Below are 27,922 nucleotides of genomic sequence, written 5' to 3' on the forward strand. Positions count from 1 at the left end.
CTTTAGTGAGAGGCGGTCTGTAGCTTAAAGCAGAATTGTATGTCTCAATTCATCCAAACGATTTAGATGGCCACAAACATTATCGTGATGCCTTCTCTTCCGTTTCAGCGTTGGTATGAAAACTCCAAACCGTCGACGTTTTGGATATCCGGATTCTTCTTCACCCAGGCCTTCCTGACAGGTGTGCTGCAGAACTGCGCACGCCAATACACCATCCCAATTGATCTCCTTGTTTTCGACTTTGATGTCCAACCCGTGTTGAATGTTGAGACTCCACCCAAGGAGGGCACTTACATCAATGGTCTCTTTGCGGATGGATTTCGGTGGGACTACGACAGGTACACCCTTAAATCGAGTTTTGGTACTCAGTATTTTGTCCTTTACTTAAAGGAATCTGTTTATTTCTAACCTCTTCAGTTAATTCCATGTACACAGCCTGGGATTTTTCACTAGTTAACATATGTTAAAAAGGATTGCAATAGATTAATCACCCTAATTTTTTTCCCAACCAAATTGGTTTGGGATACCGTAGTTCTTGTGAGTGCCTTCGTGATTCTCGGGGACACAAGACATTCTCCGTTTTTTGTTACGCTATTCAAATAAGTTTACCTACGTCTTGGAAAAAAAGAGATGGGTTATTGTCTCATTTGAGAAGCACTACAACACTAACATTTTCTTCTGTCCTTAATTACAGAAGTTTAGTTGTTTTAAAGTACTACTTTGAAGGTTAAAAAAATTAAATTACCTTGCGTAGGCTCCTGCAAAATAAGTACGCGGCAATCGTTGTGTTCCCGAATGAAAGACTGGTGCTTTTTATTTCATTTATGTAAAAAGAAATTACACCCTCTTCAGGGCAATAGTAGGAAGGTGAAAACCTTACTGTCAGACTAAAGATGCATGTAGCTTCTTTTGGAGTAATATAGTAACCCTTCATGACCTCAGGAAGCGTTCTCATTCCTCATTCCTAGTAGTTTCGTCTAGAAAATCTCGAGTTTTCATCTTTTCAGGTCTAATTTTTAAACATTTTGACACATTTGCCAGCTCATACTCCCATTCACTCTCGCTTGATTAACTAGCTATGGCGTGTAGACGCACCTTATATCCACTAAGTCCCTTTAGGCTTAAGGCTATTCAAAGGGTCACCTGAGTACTTAGCTTATCGGCAGAGGATCTGCGTTTTGAGGTCTTCGCATTCTCAGATCCTCTGGTTGAGGTGGCGGCGGTGTTCGTACTTACCTAGGCCATGAAAATTGGCAATATGAGAGAGATACATCCTGGATTCGTCAAAGATTGAACTACTACTACTGGTGTAGCAGCTGGAGTTGTTAGTACGGACAAAAATTTAAGATCTGCATGTTTGGTCATGCAGAATAGCCGGTATTGTCACTATGATCCAGAGGACAACGCCATGTTTGGCACATTATCCGTTCTACGCTGATCCTACTTCGTAGGATGATGCATGAGAGGTTCGTCTTCTGCTTCGCAAACTACGGCCACTGATATTTGGTCGTTTCGCTAATCTGATACTATTGCGAAATCCACAAGGCCACATTTCCGAAGGGAGAGTGTAGTCTCTTAGCTGATGACTCCATGAACAACCGACACATTCCAGTATACGATACAAAAGTTTGGAATTGGGTACAAATAAGACCGACAATTATCTTGCCGTGCAAGCGATTCAAGTTAGAAATCTTACTGTCGACTACTTCGAACCATTCACTTATATTAGCAGTCTTCAGTTACCTAAATTTTTAGATATTTGGGTACACCTACTGTTAAGCCCGAAACAGGGTCCAAGAACCACACCTGTTAAAACTTTTTGCTGGTATCAACGTCTACCAAATCCGAACTTTGATTTAGCCTGGGTACCAATTTAGTCTCAGGGTCCAAGCCGTGCATCACTACTGCAAACTTAGCACACGAAAACCTGGTTCACATCCCAACAACCAACATTCTTACGTCGAGGCCACTAAAACTCCTCCCTCAGCCTTCTAGTACTGCCGGATCTGGCACTGCCATATTTTGTCCCCCGAAAGCAGTCTCGATGCGGCTGTTGTGGCGCTGTTGGTCACAAAGGCAAGTTCTGTAAGTTTCGCCTCTCCGACTTAAAGTCCAGTTCCAACAAGCCAAAGAAAGCTAGCCACACAGCCGTTCGGCTTTCCGATCCAACGCGCCTGACCTTCAGAGGTGTGCCACTTTTCTACTCAATGACTATCCATTGAGTATGGATGGACTTCCCCCCTGAACATCACCATCATTGCAGAGATCCCGTGGCACAATTGCTCATGTTGGTCAATCAAAACTCTCCGGGTCGCTACGGTTATGCGCATCTTTCCGTTGTGCATTAGTCATTGGAACGCGCCACACCACTAAGGCCAACTTCAACCCACTTGGTCTAGACTGGTTTGACTGGTTGAGGCTGAACCAGGTACAAAAGCACTACGTTCTCAGAGGTCTTTCAATCCCGATCCGGTTGTTTTCAGACGTCATAGGCCGTCGTACACCTACAGCCTTATGCTACACCAGTATTTCGGCCGAAGTACTGGTTTCTTATACCTTTATGCTTTAAGTTAACGCGAGTATGCAAAGGTTTGTGAAGGGAGGTCTTCTAACTCTACCTGCTTACTCCATACCTGAAGCCCCTATTGTTGTGGTTAGAAAACCCACTGGATCATTTTAGATTGACTCAATGCTGCACTTAGGAGCACCATTACCAATGTTTGTCCCCTGAGGGTCTACTTACCATACAAAATGAGAGAAGATTCTTTATCTAAACGGACCTTGCTTACGCCTATTTACAAGTTGGAATTGCATCAGTATCGTGAACTTCGGACCATAAACACACCGCCAACTGCTCCAATCTAACGACCACCCTTCGAAGTGAAGATTGCTCCCGGTACTCTACAACAAGTGGTCGACGCGATTCTCTCCAGCACCTCCGGCTTGTCTGTATAGTTGGGTGCCATTCTAGTTCTTGGCGCTACGGTGGATGAACGTCCATGCTCAAAAGTATCAGACCAAACGACTTCCACTTGGGCTTCGGAAAGTGCAACTTTTTCTTGAGATCGGTAAAATTCCTTGGCTTTATCTTCGATGCTACTGGTGGTCACCTTGATCCAAAGAACATTGGAGGAATTTCGCAGATTTCGGCCCCGACGGATGTTCTCTCACTCAGTTCGGCCTTTTGCCGTTTCTCTACAATGTCCAAGCTCTAATAGACAGCTTACTTCGAAGGCCTTTTCCGTCGAATCAGATAAGGCAATACGAGGCCGCCGTTTTTTCACCTGGAGGCAGTATTGAGCTTGGAACGCCTGCTGACTCACTACAGTCTGGGGTTGCCAACCACCGTGGCTGCAGACGCGTTTGCCTACAGTGTCAGAGCCGTTACTACGAGTGTTCCCCGACGAAACCGGAAGGATTGTTGTATTTGCTTAGTGGGAAGGTACTACGAGAAAATCAAAAAGGAGGGTTTAACATTGAAATTTGTTGACCGCCGTCTCCAAAAGGCTACCTTATAGCCGATGGCTTATACTCCTTATTGACCACAAATTCTGACTGTCAATTTTCGGTTCAAAAGACGACATCCTGGCACATTCAAAAAACCAGCTCTACATTAGTTCACGCAATTTCGGCAGTTTGAAAATAAGTATGTTTTAGTGACGCGTTCTAATGAGTTTGTGGAATCAAAAACATGCCTTGGTGGTGAAAGCTTGATGATGTTGCCAACCCTGTACATTTTATCTTTTCGGTTGGATATCTTATTCACAGAGGATGAGATCGAAAGATCACTTACCGAGGCGATGAAAGTGGCACTCCTCGTGGTCATGATGGTCAAGCCATTCATGAGCAAATGGATTGGTCTCAACTTTTAAGGAATACCAAAAAAATGGAATCAAGCGATTTGTTGTTATGCGTTTTCAGTAGATGAATGTAAGGAATGAAAGAAGCTCTTTCTTCGGCTACCTAGGATGAAAGTGGGTGACCAGTTGCCCAAGGTGCTCAACGAGGTTTTCCCGGCGATCCACCTTCTACCCGTGCCAAAGAATAAGAGCAAGATGTCGGCTATGGAGGATAGCAGCTGCTGCTTCTACATGTGTCCAGTGTACAAGACAAGCGAGCGTCGTGGTGTCCTCTCCACCACCGGCCACTCCACCAACTTCGTCTTGCCCATTTACCTACCCAGCGAGGAGCATGAGAGCTTCTGGATCAAACGCGGGGCCGCATTACTCTGCCAACTGGACAACTAAGCTGTTGAACTCTAACATCTAACCCAAATACACTTGCACACACCCATTAGCACTTTTAAGTCCTTACTTTAGCCAGTGAAATGGACAATTAGCTATGGGCTTGAGTAGTTTGTTTAGCGTTTAGAAGAGCGCACATAAGCGGGCTTGCATGTGACGCCAGTGAGTGACGCCCTAGTAAGAATTCTAAGCTACTTGTAGTACCGACAACAGAGACACGTGTGCACACGCAGAGGAAAATAAGCGCATAGTGATAGAATAATATCTACACAACATTAATTTACGGAGAAAAAATGGAAATTCATACAGGGGTTGGAGAACAAGTACAGAGAGTCATCAGTCAAGATGTGAGTCAAAAAAGAGTTTTCTGGACTTACTGCCAATCAGAGGCATAATTTTACAGCCGATTTACTAGTTTCCTCTGACTACGTAGCCTTTTTAAGTATCAAGTGGACTTGAAACCTAAGTGAATTCCCTGTTCTACATGAGTAATTCCTTAAGTAGCCCATTGTGAGATTATCACCCACTTTGAGAGCTTAATTGCTTGAGGAATTTATAAAAGTTCATGCATAATTTGAATGAACTTCCCACCATTAGTGAGCCCAACGTTAAGGCTGTGGATTGTAGATAGTCAGTGATATTTATTTGTGTGTACAAGGCATTTTTGCAGTTTAGGTTACAGGGGAATGCATGAGGTCGCAGATGAAGCAGGATCTGGTTAACATCGAGAGGCACAGGAATTAATTGTGACCGTAATGGAATATGGCGTATGGATAGCGCACATAAATAAATAAATCACACACCTTCTTAGTCGCCGCCTTCCAAAAGGGCCGGGAAAAAAGGCGTGTTCATGTAGGGTTCAAAGTGCATCTATGATTGAAACGCTTTAAGTAGTATCATCTCTAGGCCTTCACAAAGGCATCTAACTACAAGGGATTGATTAGTACAGCAGTTTTACAATGTGTAAACAGGTAAGGTGAGACACCTATACGCTGACCTTCATGTAGGCGGCAAATTCATCGTAGCGACTGAGAAAGGGAAAGAGGCCTCCACTGTCGATGCTGGCAACTTTAGCTTCGGGGTAAGCCCTGTGCACGCCCTCATAGAGCTTCTTGTACGTCGTATCCAAGTCACCAACCTGGGCAGAGACAAATGAACAGGCCATAGTAGGATAACAGCACATAGGTAACCATAGAGAAAATAAGCCTTTACGAAACGGGACTGCGCTTTACAACTGCTTTCAGTATGAGTTACTTCGGGGTTTTTGCCACTTTTAGATGCAAAAACTAGCTATTCAACGATTCAACATCTCAGTAGATCGGTTTATTAAAGGTGAAATGTCGGATGATATTATTGAACAGGAGGCAACGCAGTAAGGTGCCAAGGTTTGTATCTATAAGGGCAACGATATTTTACTCATTAGAGTCAAAGACTAAATAGAGGAGTCTTCATCTGTCAAAAGGCGAAAATAGAGTGTTGGTGCACCATGAATTAGGCAATCCAACGCCTGTAAAACTGAGACTATTCATTGAACACCACCAGTGTTGGACGAAGATTGTCTGGGTACAGCTCTTAGAGGTTGGTTAATGTCATCTGATGGAAATGGCAGATTCCTGCAATGAAATTCCAAGCGTTTAAACACAAATATTTTGCCTCAAAATTCCAACTAGATGATTCCAGTAGATATGGGCTAGCTTGACTCGCTTGAGGGGTTAAATAAAACCTGATAATTAAGCAAGCACCACCAGCTTTCGATAGTTCCTGCAGCTCTATTTAGGTATTGAGTACTCAAAAGAATCCATCGTGGGTGAAGTGGTTTAAATCTGCTCCTTTGCGGTAAAAGGGGCTGTCCATAATTCTACCTATCCAGCTGTCAACAATACTGCTTAATCACGTGTAGTGATGCAGACGTGCATCCGCTTCTGTTCACTCACCTCCACTCATGCCTTCCATTGTTAAGACTTGAGTCTCCATTGCAGATCACAGGATATTAACTAGGGCTAGTTACATTCGCTAGTCATAATCTACTTGGCACGAACGAACAGGCACATTGTTTTGCAGATGTAGTAAAAGCGAGAGTTGTTGAGACCCCGGAACTCACCTCAACAATGGTGACATCGACATCTTGCAATTCTTCTACCGTGACATGGTCTGTCGTGCAAGCCATTGTGAGTCGAGATGCCAATTCAGATTGGGACATTTTATTCATCTAGAGGGAAAATGACGATGACATTTCATCATGTAGTCCATAAGAGTAAATTTGTGGATTATTTCTTTGTCTCATTTCATTGAGATTGAACTTGAGGCATTTCCCCTTTAATATTACAGTTGCATGGCATTCCAACTGATTCTAGTAACGTCAAACTGTAGAGAAATAAGGGTTTACCGATCAATCTCCATTGACCACCAGTAGATATCATCGACAGGCAAGCTAGTTAAAAGCGCCATTACTGAGGCTCGGGGTCAAATTCCCACCGGAAACCTCCCACGAGGTCGGGCTTTCATTATTTCACTCCCCTTTCATTTTTTAAGTTGCGCAAAAAAGTATTCGTAGTATTAATGCTGATATGAGTATCATAAAAGTAATAGAGTATTAAGCTACAAACCATACTGCGTTGACCATGAAAAATAACGGTTCTTAGTATCCCAGACCCAGGGGAGAGCATGAAATTGTTTACCAGATAAAATATGCACAACGGCTTCATGTTCATTGTAACTCCAAAAGGAATACGAAAGAGGTAACGAGCTTGTTGACTAGTAAATGTGCAATCACACGATTGAAAGCCCAGTAAAGTTTATTTCATTTTTTTTAAAAGAGTTTGAGGAGAATCAAGAGAAGGGCAGATTAAATCAAGTGGTTTTCGTTAGAATCTCATTTGCAGAATTTATTTTATTAGAAGATTGAATAAGATTTGTTTAGAACATAAGTAATTTGTAACGCGTGAAGGTAACACCGTCTGAAGCGAATGCAAGGTTTATAATGTGCAATTGAGCCGCTCAGCTCATTGCGTGTTTTACCGGTCAACAACTTATAAAAGTAACTGTAGAAGACTCGTGAACTAACAATGTGCAATATTCTGTTTATACAGATTCTATTTAACAAGATCGAACTTAAGCATGCCATCGAGAATATTTTTTATCAAATTTCAGTTTCCATGCCGCTGTGAATTCATCGCAGCGTGTTTAAAACCGAGCCAGAAAATGCCATTTCTCCTTTAATTTTCCTGGGCAGAGCAGCTCCATTAATGAATTTTTAGGCAAGCACACTTATTTGGTTTTGTGAATCTCATGTCCATTCCGCTAAAAGACGGCAAAAAAACAGAATTTTGCGCATTGACACGGGCTATATTGTGCATTTAACGTCATCTGTGCAGACTTCTCAGGCACGCGCAATGCATACAAGTGAAAACTAAGCTAATAGCTAGTCACCTGTTGTTTTGCCAGTTCTACCGAGGTCCTGACATCTTCGTCAGCATCGGTGGAGACGGGTGGATACTCAAGAGTCATTCGTAACAGGGATACTGGTAACATCCAGAACCTAGGAGACGCCAAGTACAATGCGTAAACCGTAGAAGACAGCTAAGAATGTAGACGAAACAATAGGAAAAATTCATATGGATAAGTAACAGAAAAGGCAGGTCGTAATCGATGGAACACTAACACAAGTAAAAGATAACATCAAAACTGGAACTTGCAATCTCGACGAAAATCGCGATTCAAATGAATAGGTGTCTGTGAATGTGTTGCAGAGGACCAAAGACTTGACATAAGCATTGGATTTTTCAGAAATTTCATAGAACTTCTGGGCAAGGAAACCGCCAAGAGAAGAGCCGATGAGATGAACACCCGTTACATGCAATTCACCAAGCATTTTGAGGAAGACTTCACAGAAATCATTCGCGTTATATGTTTCGGGATAATTGATCTAGAGATGATTACAAAAGCACCTTTACCGATATTATCCTAAAACCTTCCCTTGAAAGTAGTAGCTGAACTTTGTAGTAGATTGATGCATCACACGCAGTCGGGGGCAAACAAATTATTGGGCAAGATATTTCCTTTGGCCCGAAATCATAGAAGTCAATAGTGTACTTATCTATTTTTAACTAATATACGGTATAATTTTGTTAAAACATTACTGATGATTTGTTAGACGAGTCATTGAACTCCTCATAACCAAACAAATCCGAATTTTCCATTCAGAAATACGCTATTTGAACATAAGGCAAACAGACGTCTTGGAAAAAGCGCTTTAAGCTTAAGGTCAAGGACGTGTCACCGCGTGCTTAGAGAAAAACGGGATACTATAAATACTTATTTTGCCCTTATAACAAATTTTTGCATTCATTCTTAGCTCTTACTTACTAACGTGCTAAGACATATGCAAAAAGCACATTCAGTTAAGTTGGGTAAGTAATAAACTTGTACAAGATCGTTGTTGGGTGCTACCCGATTTAGTGCTCAAACAACTGATTTTTTGGGTTTCACTGGCAGAAAGTGTAGATAAAAAATCGATCGCTTTTAAACACTTTGTAGACTTTCCACCTGTTTGCATAATCGTGCATTTGTTAGGTACAAGAACTTATTGATCTTTGGCATTTCTCCGGGTTTTTTGTGGTTCATTAGGCATGTACACAGCTGCCAGACAATGGCGCTGCATGAGGTTTATGCATCAATAAATTTTAAACACAATTAATAAACGCAATTTAAAAAATAAACAGTTAGTTGTCGCGCGCCATTCAGTCTGGTTCACATGATGCTAGCGTCCGTCTGGGGGCTGGGTTGACTCCTGGATGTGTTATCTGGAATTCATGAGGGTTTCTAACAATCAATTCGCCTTTCTAACTCGTACATTAGTCGCAATAATTCGGTTTTGATATCATGAAGGTGTCAGATCAGGTTTCAAAAGTATTTTTTCATCATGGATTATTTTGTTCCACACGACCACTGCCAACTCTTCTGACTGTTATTTGTATATTCATTTTCTTTTGGTAAGTGTTCGGGTGTGATCTAGTCTTAGTTTTCCTTTGCAAAAAATCAGCATCTCACGTGATGTTCCATTTGAAGCCATCCCTCTACCGGAGTCAAAATGCAAGTCTCTTTTATCTACACCAAGTATCCAAGTACGCCTTCGAAACGTTTTTTTAACATATGTTGCCTTTTATAGAAAATCTCGAATGACGACTTTAACTTCACTTTTGTCGCTCAAATTATTTTTCGATCTGCCATTTCACCACAGCATTCTGATATCACTCACATGGATGGTTTGCGTTGCAACCTGAATGCCAGTTTCAGGATTCACGAAATTGTACAGTCTACTGCGTTTTTTGTCGATACAAAATCGAATTGTTCCGGTGCAGTCGGCGAACAAAAACTGGATTCGATATGTATGCGAGTATGTTTTCTTCCTTGATTTGCTTCTTTTCTCCTTGCTGGATGAAAACGTAGTCTTTTTAAATTTATGCCTAGATGAAGGATCTACTAATCAGCCTCAACGCTGATACCAGCGATCTAGCCACGACAAAAAGCCCGACTTCGCGGATTCTTAGTCTTCCTACGCCCTCTCTTCCTTTTGACGGTTGCGCTGTTCTCTCACCGAGCCTCATTTGGGGGAACGAGTGGAGCCTCTTTCACCTAGACGACATCGATCTCTCAGAGCGGCTCAATTTGAACGAAGTTCAGGAGCTCCTGGATGTCCTTTTTGGTCTACCGCGACGTCATCTCGGCATGTTTCGAATGAAGTTTCGCAATCTTCCAGTGGTGAACGCTTTCGCGACCACCATTGTGCTTCGAGACTTCTATCCTGAGTGAGTTTCTGTGGGTTTTATCTTGTTATTAATTTGCTGGATATAATTTTAGTGAAAGTACTCATATGCCATGTTGCACTTGCTGGCGATTTTGACAAGTGTTTGTTTTGACTTCGTGCAGTTAAGGATGTCAAAAATGCAGCATATTTAATCTAATTAGAGCTACAGGTTTTTGAAGGATTGCTTCACTTTCCGTGGATTACTAAACCTTTACGATTTGGCCATAGTTTCCTCTCTCCTTTCTGTTGCCGCCATTTTCCTCTTCAATCTGCTGCGATCCTTTCTTGGTCCTATTGCCTTTCGGGAGGGTTGAATCTTCTCGACATAATTTAATGCTGCAAACTTTTGGGTTGAGGTTTGCCTCTATTTAGATAAGGCATTCCTTTGCTTCAATCTGGTTCTAAGAGATTACCAAACCTATTCTTTTTCCTGTTTTAATTCGCTCTCGATGTGGTTGGTCATTATAGAGAGGCTTCAGCTGGCGCGGTTGTTTCTTTGGCACTAGTGCACCTAATCTTCCTTTCAAAAGTACAGCCTGGACGATAGTGTCCTTTATTAGTATTCGGCTCACCCCGTCGTCTAGTAAGGGTGTTCAACACCGCATATAGCATCGAACCAGAGCGTCAGTTTTGTGAACGGTCCTCTCGTTCTCCACGGATTGTCAAGTTTCTACAGCTTATGATTCCCATTTGCTTCTTTTTTAATCTCTTGTATCCGGTTTGTAATTCCGTGCTCTTTCGGTACCGATAAAGTTCTTCACTCCGTTTCCATGTCATGATTAATAAAATTTGACGCTTTGGGTTAATGACACATTTACTTATTCCATTTTAAGGCACTATTGGGTACCTTAAACCTCGCATTTTCTAAACTTAGATTTTAGTATGTATGAATTGCACATATTCCGTCTGTCAACTTAATTTAACCAATCTACTTTCAATGTACTTCTTGTGTTATATGACAGCATTTGGAAATATCCATTTTGGCCCTTCGTCTGTTATATATTTAAAACTGTAAACTGTCTTGACACTGAGTATCATCTCTTCTGATCAGTTATATCTTCTTCGGTAGATCATTGGATTTCAGCTGGGTTGTAATCTTCACACTTACCTTCCATAGCCACCATTTGCTTTAATGGCCTGATTAAAGCAGGCTCTGGGAGCCTCTACCGCCTTTCACTGGTTGTGATTCAACCCGTCGTAGGCTCTCGTCACTCTCTTTGGATGAAGAAGTTTGATCATTGGATTTAGTTTAACACTCATTTCATTGTTTTTAATAAATTATTAGCCCTCTCTCCAGTCTACTTCCCGGTTATTTAGGTTTCAGTGTTCTATTTTTAAAAAAACGAGGTATAACCTGTTTATAAAGAGTTTGCCCTTTTCAAAAATCTATTACAAACCTGCCTCATTTTAACTTCAGTTAATTACCGGTCTTATTGAACCACCCTTATGTATTATGCTTCTGTCTACCCCCTCTATAAAAACCAGTATATCGGTTTTTATAGTATTTTTTGCCCTGTTTTCACTGGTTCATAGCAAGTCACTGGCGTTAATACTACTTTTATTTGTAATGACCATAAGTTCGTTAATCTTTGGATTGCCCGTTATTTAAACCCTTTCCAAAAAGTCTGTACCTTGGTTTTCTAAGGCCTGAATCCCCCTTTACCCTGTCTTTCCACCACAAGCCTTTCACCATCTTACTACCTTTTTTTGGTTGTGAATTACACCCATTTTAAGACCTAACTTTTATAAACTTAGGAAATTTGATTGTCACTTGTTTATTCCATCCCGTCTTAAATGTCCTGTTTTTCTTCCTAAACCCCTGTTATTTCTTTTGGTTGCAATTTCTGTATATATAAACCTCAAAGGTTGATGTTTTAGCCTTTTGGAAACCTCGCTCCGTCCACTAATTGCGGGGTATTTGTGAAGCCATTGGCTTACGGCGATCAAGTTGCTTCACTTCAGTTTAGAATTCTGTAGTTCTCCTTTGAGTTATAAGTTTTCACCGGTTAATTCGTTCAAACTCCCACTTTTCTAACGAATTACAAGTTTTCACGGACCTAATTTGTTTCTTTGGTTATGATTTTGTCATTAATCTTTCTTCCTTATTCTGTGTTGATAAAATATGGCTCCCTTTTGGATTGATGAATTTAATTTTGGCATTCGAGACTCATCAAATGTTTTGAACCTCCTCTCTTGTTAGCGAAAATTTTAGTGCGTTGGGCACAAAAGTAAATGCTCACTAAGTGATTCATTACAAGCCGTTCACGATCATACTGCCCTTCGGTTTTGACGAATAACAGCTTTAGCAGGGCAGCCTTTCCTTTTCAACAATCAGTCCTGATCTTTACTTCAGTTAAATATCCCATCAAAATGTGGGCATATGTTTTCTTTAAGTTGGTTGACTTTTTCTCTTAGGCTTTCTGCATATCCTCGGTCTATCAAAGCCAGAAGTTCTCCTAGTCCCGTCTATTCTTTTTGTATTACATCGCTATCATTACAGTGATCTGAATCTCTCAACCATAGGTACATCCACAGCCTTCGTGAAAGACTGATGGAGGCCTTTCCGGATTCGCGATTTGTTGGGAAGATCAGCAAAGGAAAAAGCCAGGACCACTACCCCGACCCCCTTGGAAAGGACTCAGAACCCCGTGTCTTCGTGGTGCACTATCGTGGTCACAACTACCTCGTCCAATACGCCCCCGCCTTTGCCGTCTACACATTTCTTGTACTCTACATCTGGTTTTCTGTCAGTAAGTTTCAAGTACTACTTTTCATTGTTTTCGCATTTTCATTATCTGCTTTGTTTATTCTTTGTCTAATAACCTTCACGACAGTTTTGCATGCCTGTTGTGGCAGCTTCTGTATCTAGCTGACTTACCTTTTGGACATTTGTCATCTTCGGTATTTGTTATTCAGGCTCATTTACTGACTGTTACCTTGTATGCGCAATAAAATCGGTCTTCCTTGCTCGCTATTTCCACCTATGTATATATATATAGCACCGACTGGTTGTTTAGTCAACATTTTATTTTCTCACCACTTAGTTATTACATCGAGATTCACAACTTACGTATCTATTTTCGACGCAATTTAAATGTGATCAGCGGTTCTGTTTGTGTCTACAAGACTTAAACTTCGGGTAATCCTCCGCTCTTTTGCTACATATTGGTCTTTTGTGAAGTCAGTCTTTTTCATACTATTTAGGTAAAATTGACATGGTCAAATCAAAATTCGGACTGGCCGTCAGCGCTTGTTTCACCATTTTTGCGTCTCTCGTGATGACTTTAAGCCTCTGTGCCACTCTCGGTTTGATGTCTCCAGCACTTCGGGGCAGGTAAGGAATGCAAAATCTGGGCCATTTTGACTTGACTTGAAATTCTTATTCTTGAAGTATCAGCTAGTATGCAAGGATTGTACGAACCAAATCTCCATCATTTAATTATGCGTAGTCTAGCTTCATTGCTTCAACACTTGCATTTCTTTCACTTTCCAGGGAGTTTTTTCCCTACCTAGTGGGGTTGATCGGTTTCGAGAACATACTTGCCACCACAAAAGCCGTGGTCGGCACTCCAATCGACTTACCCGTAAAGCACCGCGTTGCCCAAGGTGTCGTAATTTCCCTTCTTTCCGTTATTCCTTAGGTCACCTTTTGACTATGTTCCTTCTTTCCCCTAGGTTTGGCCAAGGAGGGATGGCCAATGACTAAGAACCTCCTCTATGCCTTTTTTTGCACCGCCCTCGGATTCCTTACCTTCGACTCGGCTATTCAGGAGTTCTGTCTCATCGCTATCATCAGCTTCACTACAGACTTCTTCCTTCAAATGTTCTTCTTCGTGCCCGTTCTTGCTATCGATATTCGTCGCATGGAGGTTTGACTTCTGTTGACTACTTATTTCCTACTTTCGCTCTGGACGTCCATGTTTTTTTTGTTTTAGCTCTCAGATTTGCGACAACGCGCACCACTATCTTCCATTCCACCACCCCTTGGCAACGAAAAAACAGTCAACACCGGATTTTGTAATCATAGTCCAGCGGTTACCCGCTCCCGAGATACAGCCCCACCACCGGACTATCATCGTCGCTCCATGTCGCCCATCCCACAGAATAGTCAAAACTTAGGTCACAGACGAGTTCACTCTGGTAGGTGAATCATTGATTGACTGACTGACTAACTAAGGTCTTCTTCAAATGAGCTCTTGACTATTCATTTCAGATGCATCAAATGCTGCCTTCATGTCGTCGGAGAGGAACACTTCGGGCGGCGGTGTATCCTTCCGAAGGCGATTTTGGGCCTTCCGGACCAATCGTCGTGTTTTTCAGCATTTTGGAATGGTGAGTCACCCTGTCACCTTGAAAGATGTCGTAACATGTTGGACTGAAGGTAAACCACTCCACATCTCTTTCAAAATTCCTTCCAGAAGGCTAAACCTGCTTCGTAGTTGGTTGACGACGGACGGGATTTATCACTGGCACTTATTCGCCTTCTGAAAGGCCACACAATTATGCCTGGCATCTATCTATTCGAAGTAACTCTAGAATGTGCAAGAAAAAATTTTGGGAAACAGCTAGGACTATCGAATCAATCACTTAGAAAAATCTTATTATTACAGGACAGCACGATACCTCATCTCATACTACGCAATTGACCCGTGAGGATATTTTCATTTTGAGCCGAGAGGGATGTGCGGCCTCAGTCTCCGCACATTGTCGAGATATTTTTCCAAGCCTCGATCAGCAGACCTTTTTGGCATTGGACAATCGCGTGATAGCATTCCATGTAAAATAAACTAGTTGGAAGTAAAAGGAGTATTCTTTTATAGAAACGATTCCATTGTATAATTCAAAATTCGGAGTAAGTTTGCATCCCGTTGGAGAGGATCGTAGGTCGCGGTGGTGTCTTTTAACAAATAACGTATTTGCAGAGGCTCTCTACGGCTAATTCTTTAAAAACCGCACAACTTTGCTAACCTTGTATGCCCAGTGTTTCTTATGCATTTACATTAGATTGCTACTGTGGTAAGGGTACAGAACAGTACGATCAGGGCCGCAGTTACTTAGCTTTGAGAACACAAGGCATTTGATCAATTTGCCGGCAAATATTATACGTTATTGAGACACCTTACTTCCCAAATGAATCCAGGTTCGAGTCTGGGATTGCCTCTAACATACGCATACAAGAGTTGACATACTGTTTGGAGAATTCCAGATGTCAACACTGTGTAGGCAAGATCGAAATTGTGCTTGGAATTTTAATAAGTACATGCTAATTTTGTGACTCACCCCAAACATTTATTTTAGGCTATAGTTCTGATCTGGTTGGTGATCTTCCTCTGCTATACTCTTCTTCCATCCCCCTCACCACCCCGGCCCACCGACTCAATTAATCTGGCCTCCCCACACCTCCACAAGCCAGGAAACGGAGCAGGGGAGTCAAAAACGGCCTTCTCAGAAACTGAGGATGTCTCCCTCCGACGGCTCTTTGGCCTGCGCTCCATCAACCTTCACGGCTTCGAGGTACGGTGGGACGCCGATAATCTTTGGCGCCACATGGCCTTCTCCACCTGGCCATCCATCGCAGACCGCTACAACTTCTCTCTGGAGGGTCGGCGTCTGGTGATTTTTGAACCCATCCATGTGGTACAGCTGTTCTCACCAGCTGAGGCGATGCATGCGAGACGGCCTGCTTATGAGGCGAGTAATGCTAATGCCGCAGCATTCTCCAAGTCGCGTGCCAAAGCTACCAAGTAGAGTTGTGATTTTGTCTATTCATGCATTTTATGAAAGGGTGTGGGTTTTCCGTAAAATTGCTGGTAAGGAATTACCATGATGGCAAATCTCCGCTTTCTTGGATCCGAATCTGTAATTTGAGTAGCTGAAACTGTCGATCGGTGCGTCATACTGACGTACTCACCCTTATGAACGAATGGGTAGCTGAGACGAACAGTGGGTCAGCACTTTGTTGTTCGACTGTTAAAAATGCCTTTTTGGGTTTTTTTTTTTTTTTTTAAATCGTCATTTTGTGGACTGCCAAATTTCATGGATGGCTGGAGATGTTGAAAGCTGTAACTATTCACCTTCTTGTTAGTGGTTCTGATTTTACCCAATCTCACTCATAAGCCTCTCTTAACATTTCTTCATTCTTAGAGGTGTTGAGTTCTCCCGCAGTACACATTTCCGGATTGTAGAGGATTTTCAGGGGTGGTGCTTCCTCCAACCGCCGAGGACCAGGAGTTTGACAGTGACCGGACGTGGTGGTCGCACGTGCTTTCTTTCGGACACAAGGACGCGCTGAGGGCTCTGGATCTGCCCTGGAACGGCTTTTTAGACTGGACCACGCGTCTCTGGTCCACCGCAACGATGGCGGCCGCTAGCCTCTTCGGTGCCGGCTTCTTTCTCACCATCACTGCTACAGTTATGCTCTTTGTCCACAAGTGGCTCTCCAGGCACGTTTTTGTCATTCCCTTATCCCTGATTTTGGACACCCTGTAGCGCCTAATTTTTACAAATGCTAAACACTCATTTACTTTCCGACTAACGCCAATTTCTTTGAAGTTAGAAGTGGATAGATGTACACACCACTCTCTCCTGCTATAAAGCTCCCTCTTATTATTTACTACCTTAACTTCAGGTCCAAATCTCACGCATGACCCGTTAGGGGCCAAAGTAATCTGCCAGAATGGATTTTTCGAAATATTGACCTAAACTCTAGGTTCATTAGCTAACCTCACCACATTCAAGGCTTTATGGGGTGCAAAAGCCTGAAGGCAAATTTACTACAAGTGCCGACTATAAGACCAATTCGTGGGAGACAGGTTAATCTATCGTTCTCTCTCGTTGCCTCCTTGGGATTCTCCGTGACTACCCTTCTGCATCCATTGTCACAAAACTTTCCAAGTAAGTCAACTGAAACTGCGAGACAGTACCGAAAGAAAATTATTTTTTATTGCATCGTACTAACAGGACTTGATCACCTCACATCCTATGGATTTCAGTGAAATTCATATTTCAAGTCTTCCGGTGACAAGCTACCTTGAAAAAAGATATCACTGAAGTATTATGCAAAGCTGGATTGCATTCTACAATGATTACGCCTCAGAACTTTGTCTTGGTTTTATTCTACTTCTACTTTTCAGTACTATGACGGCATTTGTCTGGATTATTAATAGAACTTTCTAACATAAAGTGGTGTCTAGTCTGATTTTTATTAGTCTTTCACTTTTATGGATAATTAAGTACTCTATTATTAACGAACTTCCTCGACTAGTCTCACCCAAGTCCTCATCCCTAAGTCATCGATAGAATTTGCCTCTCTTCTACAACAACTGCCCCCCTCTAGCACAAATATTTTCTCTTTTTCTCGTGAGGAACAGTAAATGGACGTATCCTACCGCTCTGCAACCAATAAAACATTGCAGTTACCGCTGAAAAATTCTTAGGTTGTACGTGTCTGGAAGTAGCTACTCGAAGCATACAGAAGAACTTAGAGTCTATTAGTATCGAAGTCATTGAAGGGGACTGAAAAGGTTCACGTACTCGAGGACAAACCCAAATATGCTTGTCCTACTTTCCCAGGTCAAACCCAAACGCATATCGCGAGCCAGTGGTTCGTGTACGCCAGTTGGTAGTCCCGTTACTTCAAAAAAACCACTCTATTGAGGAGTGGATTGTGGCACATGGGGATGGGGAGCAGTCCGGCAATGGCACGATCTCCCTCTGGGGCGACGGTTTATTCCATGGTTTCTCTGGTACCACCTCTACCGCACTCTCCATATCCTCCCATCGCAGTCGGCATAGAGGTGAGACGGTGGACAACCTCATTGCTGCCACTGTCTCAGGCTACTTCGGCGGTCCCAAGTTGATTCGCAGCATCCGACTGTGGAGTGCCGATTGTGGCCATTTGGTAGCTACCGTCGATCGGTTTTATCCAGGGAGTTTTGAGATCCGCGGTGCTGGTTCGCGTCATCGGGACCTTTCGCGTCGATTCAGTCCAATTTGGTCCATGAAAGTGCTTGCCCCCACCGGCAGCCTCGTTGCTGGTTGTGCCAATGGGACCATTGAGGTAAGTTTTTTCCAAATGTGTGCTTATCCATCTCTCATGCACTTATTTCCAAGTCTGCCAGCCGACCGTGTTGATTACCTGTAGCTCACGTTGTACACAGTCTCCTTGAGTCATCACACTATTATTGTGGTGTTGGTTGGCATCTTCAATAAGTCATGGTAATTTCCGTGCCTGATGTTAATGAGGTGACTTGGCATTGCTACTATTCAGGTTGACACTTTAAAGGTCAATCGAACTGCTATTTTGTTGGCTTGCCAATAAATCTAGATCTCCTTTTTCGGGAGTTGTTCTGATGATGCATCATTGCTTATTTGGATTGGGTTAGGCGTCTTTCTTCAATGATCCTCCTTGTTTAGGTACTCTTAACCGCATTCATGATTCGCCATGGGATAACCAGCATCGCTTAATGGAAAATCAAACAGCCTTAATGGAGTCGTGCAGGCCAGTACGGGGATTCTGGGCTTTACTGTACAGTTTGCTGCAATTTTTCGAGCTTCTTTTATCACCTCTGCTTTTTGATGACAATAGAGTCACTAGACAGCTTCAGTAATGTTGACAAGCTGATTACTTGTCCAGGATATCACGGTGTTAACCTTTTAAGGAATACTTTCTTTCATTGACCCTCATGTGTGAGACAGTTCAAACTGTTACTTCCACAATCTTGCCACTTTAAAAGTGAAGTAAGGTGTTTATTGTCAAATGGCACCAAAGCAGTCAGTGTGCCACTGTAAAATACGCTTCTACAGTTTGCATGGAGCTACTTAGTGTCTAGGTCTTTAATGTGTTACCCTTTGTTGGTTTGGAATCTGTCAATTACAATGAGTTGTATTTTCAAATCCATTTCTTGTCCATTTGTGATAAAGAAGATCTTATTATGCGTTGGGACTAGCCTCTTCCGTTAAGTTGGATTCTGTATGTATTTTTTTGAGTCTCATAAATCTGAATCAAGCAATCTCAAATACAACAATCAGTTTTTTGGGTGAAATTTTGATATCAGACTGGGTTTTGTCACGATTTTGAGTGAGACGTTTATATTGTCCTTAAAGCCATGGTTCTTACCTTCCTGTAAACGGCTAGTTTTAATTGACACGGATACGCTAGGATGGTGTAATAAGTAGGCTGTAAAAGGCTTAATTATATGCAGCCACCATAGCACTGCAAATCACTTTTCCTTCCATCTTTCTCCTCCTCATGCTTACTGCTGTAGATCTGGGATTTGGATAACTTTGATCTGCGCCAGGTCATTGATCTGACCTCTCCCGAGGACTTCTACAATGCGCAGGGCGAGTTGGTAGAGACCGGAGGTGAGCCGACACCTGTTGGTGGAGTTACCGTCATCGAAGCCTCCCTGGAAAACCAGTAATAAGCCTCTTCCTTTCTTTTTCTTTTCTCCCTTTTTATCTCTCACCCTTTTTTCCATTTCACTTTAGTGATGGCTATGTCTACCGAAAAGTTTGCCCATTTTTTGCCATTATAGAAGTTCATTGCATATGAAGCAAACAAGCTTTTGTTCGAATGAATATCTAACATATCCAACACATTTATTAAGCTAAATATTTTTTTGAAAGTATTTGTTTTCATAGCATACGCCGTCGACATATAGCTTAGACTCTTTTTCCTGCGCAATGTTACCTACTGATAGTTGAAGACTTTCGAATGCGGCTGTTATTTGGTCTTTTTCTTTTCGAGTGAATGACTGACAAATTTAACACAAGTGTACATTCGTCTAACTATGCGGTTCTCCTGGCTACTTTGTTAGACCTTGATTTCATTTTGGAAATGCTTTTTTTCTATTAACGCGAGATAGGCAAAAGGATTAGCCGATTGGGATGAGAAAATCCTGCCTCCTGCAAATTGAGTATCACTGAGAACCAATATAGGCTTTTTGTTCAATGCTGTTTGAATCCGAGTGAATGTATACCCCATTCATCTGACTAGTTAGCTCCACCGAGCGGGTTACTGGGCTTGGATTATGCCTCATCAGTAGTGTCTGATAGATGCACAAATCAGCTCCCGTCTTGTGATAAGTGAATCTCGTCAAGGAATGTTGGGTTCAACTAAATTCGATCTGTGCCCATTGGAGGAGAGGGATTTTTATTTGCATTTGGGAATACACAGCTCTCTTGACTAAGGTGTTGCTGTGGTTTTATCTGTGGAATCGTTTATTCAAGTATTAGGCGATCAACGAGTGGGTTTTTGGCGTGAGAACTTTAACTTATTCTTTATTTATTGTAATTTGGAGAGCATTGGAAGACTTACCACATTTAGGTTGTATGTCAAATCGAAGGAAAGGTTTCTGCTTGGTATTGTTTGCATTCAAGTGAATGTCTAACACATTTGACATGTTAATAAACCCTGATTTGTATGCGATCGACAAGTAGCTTAGCCACTTTTCCCTCATGAATTGGTATTTTCCGTCAACTTGAAGGCTCTTTGTATTCAAGTGGAAGCGAAAAATTTTTGCAAGACAGTCCCACCTATCAAGTCATTAAATCTTGATTTTGTTACAGCTACCTCAGCGTTTAAAAATAATCAACCCTTGCGGTTGTAGGCACATCTTTTACTTTGGCACAAGTCTTGGTTTCGTCGGTTGCGTCAAGTGGGCTCTTACACCATCCTCGTCAACACCAACAACTCCCACCAACACAGAACCCATCTCCAGAGGTGGCCGAACCAACCGTCCGCAGTGGAGCGTGCGAGCCAAGTGGAGCGCTCATCCCCGGAGTCGTGGAGTTGTCCACCTCACACCCCAACGCGTCTTCCTCCCTCATCGACGCTTCACTCCCCGGAGTCTTTCGGCACTTGACGGGCACTGCCTTCGGAGTGGTGGAGTTGGTGGATGCAGTAGCGGAGGCGGCAGTTCGCGCGAAGATTGGGCTCTCGTCTCCGGTGCAATGGATGGCTCTCTGGCCCTCATCCAACCACGTCACTTTCGATTTCAGCGTTTTCATTGGGATCCCAGTCATCTTCTGTGTGCGGACTTCCTTCAGGTGTGGTCTTCCCTTATCATCTTTACGCTTTTGCAGTATTTAATTTTGTCCAAGTGCGACTTGATGATACAACTCGACTACCGCTTTTAAGGTGTGGCTAATTATTTTGGTTAAGGTTTGTTTTCTGCTGTGAAGTTACTCTCCTGAATTATGCCAATTGGTTTTCCATAGAATCTAGTTGACTTAATTTATCATTGGTTCAGATTTTGGATGAAAAATCTAGCTAATTGAGTTCCTGATTAGATTAAAAAAAGATATTTTGTGTTATTTCTTCAAGTAGTATTTCATCATTTTTATACTTCCCTCGGTTTTGGGACTAAAACTGACTTAATGATCGGCACCCTTCTCCGTTCAATGTGCAGAACCCAAGGCAGACTTTCAGTTCTTTCACAAGCTGATGGTGGTGTTGGCTAGGTGTATTGCTAGTTAAAAGTTCAAAAAGAATAATAAATAGATAACTTTGCGCATCAAATATAAAATCAGCCAATAGTGTAACTTGTAGTCTGAGAACTCAACTTATCACGTCTAAGACAAAATTCCCATCAGGCTGCATTCCTTTTTTCATTGTACTTTTTTATGCAGTTCAAATTATTCAAGTTTTCTTCACTAGCGATGAATAATTCCCGAGTTTATTTCTTCTGCAGGATGAGACCGGTTTAAGCTAAGGGGTAATGAATTGTTATTGCCATAAAGCGACTCGTTGTTTTGGAATGTGTCAACTAATTCCGCGTAAATGTCATTTGTTTAGAAGCGGTCAGTAGTGGGAACCCTCAGTGAAGGGAAATCAACCAAGATTCAATATGGTGCCTCACGTGTCACATTTCGCCATCCACTTGATACTTCATCGTGGTTTTCCACGCGGTTGGACTTACACTAACTAATGATTACTGTACTGTATGTACTCTTTGAAAGCATGAACCTCGACTGCAAGTTCTTTGGAGTTATAGTTCGATTAAGCAAAATATTAAAAAAAGTGAAAGTATCTCTCGTATTAAGTTTCTCATTCTCCCAGACTATGCTAATCAATCTGACGTATAATTTCAGTGGTTTGAAAGGAGCCATGCAATTGTGCGTCAAGCGTAATCTGCTTCTATTTCTTTGCTAGCATTTAGGTGATTAAAGTGCTGAAGGTGCAAGGGATGTATTTTCCTCCTCCATTGGTTCCAGCGACCTCTTCTTCACTTTAGTCAACGATAGTGGTCGGTCAGGCTTCAGGTCGTTTGCGGATGCTGAACCTAACGGCAGCAGTGCCTCCGGCCAACAAGGATCTCCATGTCGAGGTCTTCGAGTTGTGTACGATTAGCGCGACGGGAGCAACAGCGACGACGCCGACGGCCGAGGGCTCCCTGGGTAGCGCTTCGTGGATTCGCCTCTTCAAGATTTCAACGCCATCCTCCACTGAGGACTTTCGAATGGTCACCTACTGTCACACTGGCGCTGTCTCTGTGTGGAGTATCCATGCATCCAGTTGCCACTTAATACGAAGGTTTCCTGCCGTAAGTGGACCGTCTTCCCACCTCCCCCATTTCTATCCTCTCGCTACTTTTACACGTTGTAGGACAAAAAGCTCAAGCAAGTTTGCGAATTTCACGCTTGAACATTGATTTACCAACCTATCCTGCAATTCCCTCATTTGCATACGCTTTAATTTTGCTTTTTTTGATACCGGTAGTTTCTACCTGATGGGAGGGCAAAATTGGAAACACTTGCCCGTGTTTATTCTTTTGATTTACACGATAGAACACGCCTGTATGATCTTAACTCAGATCTGTTTGTTTCAATATTTGAGTCTTTCATCGGAACTGGATGCATTCGCTTTGTCCATTGTACGGTCTTGAGTCACAATCCCATTTATCTGTTTCAACTTTCTACCTTAAGTTGGTTTTACTTTCAAAACCACGCGTCAGCATGAATCAGCCTACCCACAAAACATACTTTTGGACTAATTTGTTGTTGCTTTCGAGAAGATCGCCTTCAAGTTGTGCTAATCGCTAAGCGAAATACGTGTGGTGAATCACAACCATCTTTACAATTCACTGAGCAGTCTGAATGGATCATCAATTTGTACAAATTGTGGGTTTATTCGGTGTCGGGCGATAATTTTGCGTGTTGTCTCCGTCCTTTTCAACAGGATCTGGCATGCTTATCTAAAAATTCAGTAAATCTCTTATTTAAGCTACGCGAATTCGAAGTTTTTATCGTAAATCTTACAAATTGGCTTTTCGAGCAACACTTACCATTGGTCTCTGTCGATGTGTTGCTGGATGTGATTTTTCGTGGGTTGTATTTTGAATCGCACCAGCTTGGAATTTAGTTTCGTCATTGATGCACGAAAGGTATCAGGACTAGTACCAGAGCCCTATGGTACTAGTGTGCCGGTCGAATTATGGGACCTTGACTAAGCTCATCAAAATTTCTTCCACTTCAGCTTACACTTGTGTGTGATTGAACTGGCACATTCTGTTATTCGGGAGTAAGAATGACTCCTCGATAGCATCAAACCACCTCTGGTGCCTTTGCTTTGATGTACTCTTACTACCCATGAACCCTTGAACTTCATGGCCCTTCAAATGTGCGTTAACTTCAAAGTTATGCTGTTTAAAACAATATAAATATATGTTTCTCTTCAAAGCAGCAACTTTCCGCTGCTTTGTCGTTTGAAAATCAGCAAACGTGTTCTCGACACACGATTTGGCGCGCCCACACTGGCACCCATTCGAGACGACGGTAATAAATCTGCTAAGGATTTTTCCGAGTATTTTTAGCGAATAAACTTGAATTAGTTGTTATTTTGACATAATTCTATGTAAATTTTCTGTTTCAACTAAATATGCAAGGCTAATGAAACCCTCAGGTCAAAAAGGCGAAATCAAATGTCAATTTAATTGCCTCAGCTGGGCCTGTCAATCACTGGCCATCGTTAAAACGAGGAAAATCATTCCCGCACCAAGCGCATTATTTACACCTTGGTTGCTTTCAAACTCAACTAGTCCGTTTGTAACTTTAGTGCAACTACATTTGTCACAAAATGGTAAAGAAAACGTGTAACATGTGACCTCGGTGACGAATTGGTTAATATCAGGCCCATCCACTTTGAGGAATATCATACAGCCCCCCATGCTTATGTTATTCCCCTGTTTTTCCTATCACATACTGTTCCTGCGCTTGTACCGGAGGTCCGATTTTTCGCACCGTGGTAACCACCACTGAGGACCTGTCAAGACAGCATTTAACGTACTTATAAATCACTAATTTGGTGTTGTGTGCTCACACCCTTGCCTTAGTTGGCGTTTCCGCAAATGAAGAAAGGCTTCATTTTGGAGGAGTGACCCTCTCTTTTAATGCTGTTTTGCTTGAAAAGAAAATCTGGCAATTCCGTTTGAGTTGATATTCACCAATCAGGCATAACTTGAGGAACTGTATCTTGCAATCACGCGATTAGTTTCGCTGGAAGTTGATCTCTTTTTCATTGTTGACATTTTTATTAGCTTTCCATAAGTCATGCACCTGACCCCTGACCGAGGTGACATCAATGCTGCATGTAGGGTTTATATTCATCTTTGAAATTCGTTTGTATGTAATTGAGGGTTAACCGGTCAGGGAGATTTTAACAGCTGTGTGATGAGGGCAAGCCGGCTGCCTTTGCGATTTAAACGTCATATTGTCACCTTGAGACAAAACCAACCCTAAAAGATGCGCTAAAGGGAAATTGTTCTGTCGTACACCAACTTTACCGGGAGCCCATATTCACTATCCTTCGGTATGTGTGTTTTCTAAAAATCTTGTAAAAACACGAAATTAACGATTAAAGGAGTAAAGGTGTTTAGTGCTCTATTTGACGATAGCCTCCAGTTCAACAACGCGGGAGGCAGATGAGTGCCTGAACAAGTGATGGAGAAGCGTAAATGGGGGCGCTCACAAGTTACTTATTCTTGAATGATTTTTTTTTGCAGTCTCCTTTAAAATGAGTGGTCAGCCTTTGAGTTACTCCGTTTATTTGGTCTGTCGAAACTGCTCAACTGAAAAACGTTTCTAAGAGGAATTGGGATATTTGCATCTTGTTTCACCATTCTTGATATGTATCAGCTTGCTGAGATAGAAGTTGTTGAGTACTCACCAAATTTCCATCAAATATGCGTCATACTGGCGTCTGGGCTCAGGCGTTCCGCGTCTCGGCTGACCATTTGTTGACGGAAACGAATGTGTAGTGTGCTCTTGGAATGGCTACAAACTGCCACGGCTGGGATTGCCACTAAGGTACATCGTTAAAACGCTTACCTCTGAGCGGCCAGGAGTCCCATCAGAGTATTGTACTTCAAGGCTTCTGTACATGTCCATGGGTTTTGTGCATTAAATTGCGAGAAACTTTGTTCAACACCAAAAACACGAAGGCAGGCGTGCAGTCTTTGCTACCGGTGTCTGAATGAACCATCTCAAAACCCATGCGTAGGCCATTAGAGGGAGGCCACACTTGGTACTCAACATTGAATGTAATACTACCACGTAGCATCCCTTTTTATGGCCGGAAACTTGGGCCCCTGGTTTATTCGATGGTGTAGTGCAACTTTTTTTTTCTTTTTTGGTGTTTTTAGAACACACCGGCCTTTGCCATTCGTGCACCCATCATCTGTGTCGATGATCGAGTCATTTTTGGCGAACGGGTAGGTCGTTGTCTGGTTAATAACTAAATTCCACTTAGCCTATATCCTGGTGACCCATCTATTTACCGCTACAGTAGTTTAAACGCATCCCAAACTCTGGTCTTCCTTGCGATTTTTTGAAAAGTTGCTATTATCCTCCTTTCACCTCGCACTCTGACCGCCAGTGTTTACATGACAATTCACGTATGAATGCCGGATGCACGCATTTGGCGCCTTTTCTTTAATTAATGTGACATCGGAACTGATTCGTTTTTTACGTCTTTCTAAGGTTGATTACTAGTAGAATTAACGTATTCCAAGAAGTATTTAAAATGGAACTGTTATACTTTCATCGCGCAATTACCTTGTCGGATTTCGTTAGTCGTGTATACTGTATTCTGAAACCAACTTGACTAGATCTTCAAAATAACAGCAGATTAAAATGGGATATTTAAGTGAGCCATTTTCGATATAGTGGATAGAATAGGATTGTTTGCATCATACCTTTTTGCCTCCCACCCCGCTTGACTGTCTGATCGACATCTGTCACTGCAGTCATCTCTGACACCGGTGAATTACAGGTAGCATGGGTTGTTTGTGATCTCCTTTTTGGTCGTTTACTAGTGTGCAGCACCTTATTTCCTGTTTTACTTCACCATCTATGCATTCAGTAGCTTTTAGCCTGCTTTTAAACGGCCTAGTTTTAATGCCACAATGTCTTGATGTGTAGTAGCGGGTCGTTAGACTGACTCGATGGTTTTAACCACCAGCTATTCCCTTCTGCTCCTTTTGCCTGACCAATATACTGTGAACACGCGAATCTCATGTGTATTTGAATCATCTCATCGATGTTATGAGTGATTATTCCTCTTCATTGTCAGGGCTACCTGCGTCTGGTGAATCCACGAACAGCGAAGTACGAGCGCTCGGTGCAACTGATGCCACCACTGTTGACCTATCCGACGGAATCAGTGGCAAAGGGGGAGAGAACTATGGATTCGCAGGCCAATCCAAGCGCGGAGCAGTGGGAGCGTGGTCTGGGCCCCCTGGGTATCACCGGTGGCAGTCATGGTCATCAGTATTTATGCGGTCTCTCCGATGCTGGAAAAAGCCTCTTCATTGTCCCTAAGTCGGTCCTTCTCAACTGAACGCATGGAGCACTCTTTCCTCCCATGAGGGAGGTTTTTCGTATTTTTGAATATATATATATAAGTATACATTTTTGTGTAAATTTGCTATTTTTTCCCATTAAAAGGGGGTTGGGGAAAAGCAATGGCTCGGGGCTTTCCTAGTAACATGGATGATCTGTGGGTATGCTAGTACTTTTTTGTCTTCACCGTTGTGTGTAAACTTTTGCTCTCGTCTTTTCTCCTGTCAGTAGGCGTGAGTTTTTCTACCTCGCAGAGATTTCAATAACGCATTGAAACGCAGGTATTAAGTCACTGGTAAGCAATGTGCAAGGTCAAGGCCCTCTTGGACCCCCACCAATCTGAGCAGTGAATAAGGGCGTGCACACGGTACTCCTAGTTTACATGGGTCATCAGCATCGAGGAGCTCCCTACTGAAGTCTTTGCCTTTTGGTTACGCCGAAAGGCGTCTTGTCAGAACACATCATAGCAGCATACCCTATCACCTGCATTTCTCTCATACTGAGACAAGCTTACTGGAAATTCTGCCCCAACGAGTCATCTTCTCTTCAGAAGTTAGTAAAGGGCTAGCCATAGTTAACGCTGCTTTTTTATCTCCCTTTTATTTCACAATCGCTTGCTGTCTATTGCGCATGTAATCACGTGATGATCTGGAGACAAAATGAGGTGATAGCTATCACAGCCTCGAGCTAAATCAAGCGGGTGGATTACAACCACAATTATCTTCTGGTCCTCATGAAGTTGATTACTTTTGGCAAGCAAACTTTTTTAGCAGTCCACACACATTCGAAGAATAATTGTATAGTGAGGAGGTAGATGCATGTGGTTTGTGAGTAATTAATGGTATGTTCATTCGAATCACATTAACAACTTCTCATAACAGGTCAGGCAGTTTGTCAATCACTCAGCAGTCTGAACTGCTCAGTACACTTTAAAACGTACACGAAGAAATGAAAAAATGGATAGGCTTTATAGTTTATTAACTGTCGTATCTCATTCAGCGTCTAGAAGGGCGCTTCTTTTCTAGTTGAAGTA

At 42.3% G+C, this 27,922-nt stretch overlaps 3 protein-coding genes across 3 annotated transcripts in view; 2 read left to right on the top strand and 1 right to left on the bottom strand. All coding sequences in view use genetic code 11, as the record gives it.

Annotated features, from left to right (window-relative positions):
* Positions 1 to 4,247, top strand: part of EGR_08705 (Dynein heavy chain 7, axonemal) — a gene marked incomplete at both ends in the record, with an annotated part of 31,091 nt that extends 26,844 nt beyond the window's left edge. Inside the window, 4 exons of the mRNA XM_024497954.1 lie at positions 109 to 361; positions 1,996 to 2,187; positions 3,144 to 3,423; positions 3,968 to 4,247. Of these exons, the coding sequence (XP_024347636.1) occupies positions 109 to 361; positions 1,996 to 2,187; positions 3,144 to 3,423; positions 3,968 to 4,247 (1,005 nt within the window). The remainder of the gene's footprint in view (positions 1 to 108; positions 362 to 1,995; positions 2,188 to 3,143; positions 3,424 to 3,967) is intronic.
* Positions 4,248 to 5,146: 899 nt separating this feature from the next.
* On the bottom strand, positions 5,147 to 8,443 carry EGR_08706 (Maspardin; the record flags this gene model as incomplete). The annotated part of the gene is made up of 7 exons (XM_024497955.1): positions 5,147 to 5,170; positions 5,242 to 5,382; positions 6,346 to 6,453; positions 7,674 to 7,782; positions 7,922 to 8,169; positions 8,198 to 8,350; positions 8,384 to 8,443. The coding sequence occupies 7 exons, from the start codon at positions 8,441 to 8,443 to the stop codon at positions 5,147 to 5,149; spliced, it is 843 nt and encodes a 280-aa protein (XP_024347637.1).
* A 682-nt stretch (positions 8,444 to 9,125) lies between these two features.
* Positions 9,126 to 26,887, top strand: EGR_08707 (Sterol regulatory element-binding protein cleavage-activating protein; the record flags this gene model as incomplete). The annotated part of the gene is made up of 18 exons (XM_024497956.1): positions 9,126 to 9,235; positions 9,286 to 9,367; positions 9,412 to 9,639; positions 9,714 to 10,051; positions 12,574 to 12,800; positions 13,255 to 13,384; positions 13,544 to 13,656; positions 13,726 to 13,919; positions 13,986 to 14,190; positions 14,264 to 14,382; positions 15,349 to 15,794; positions 16,236 to 16,481; positions 17,623 to 18,109; positions 19,317 to 19,468; positions 20,661 to 21,099; positions 22,287 to 22,595; positions 25,692 to 25,760; positions 26,621 to 26,887. 18 exons carry the CDS (start codon positions 9,126 to 9,128, stop codon positions 26,885 to 26,887), a joined length of 4,161 nt encoding a protein of 1,386 aa, XP_024347638.1.
* Between the last annotated feature and the right edge of the window lie 1,035 nt (positions 26,888 to 27,922).

The sequence above is a fragment of the Echinococcus granulosus genome (assembly GCF_000524195.1).
Source record: "Echinococcus granulosus chromosome Unknown EG_S00116, whole genome shotgun sequence".
NCBI lineage: Eukaryota > Metazoa > Platyhelminthes > Cestoda > Cyclophyllidea > Taeniidae > Echinococcus > Echinococcus granulosus.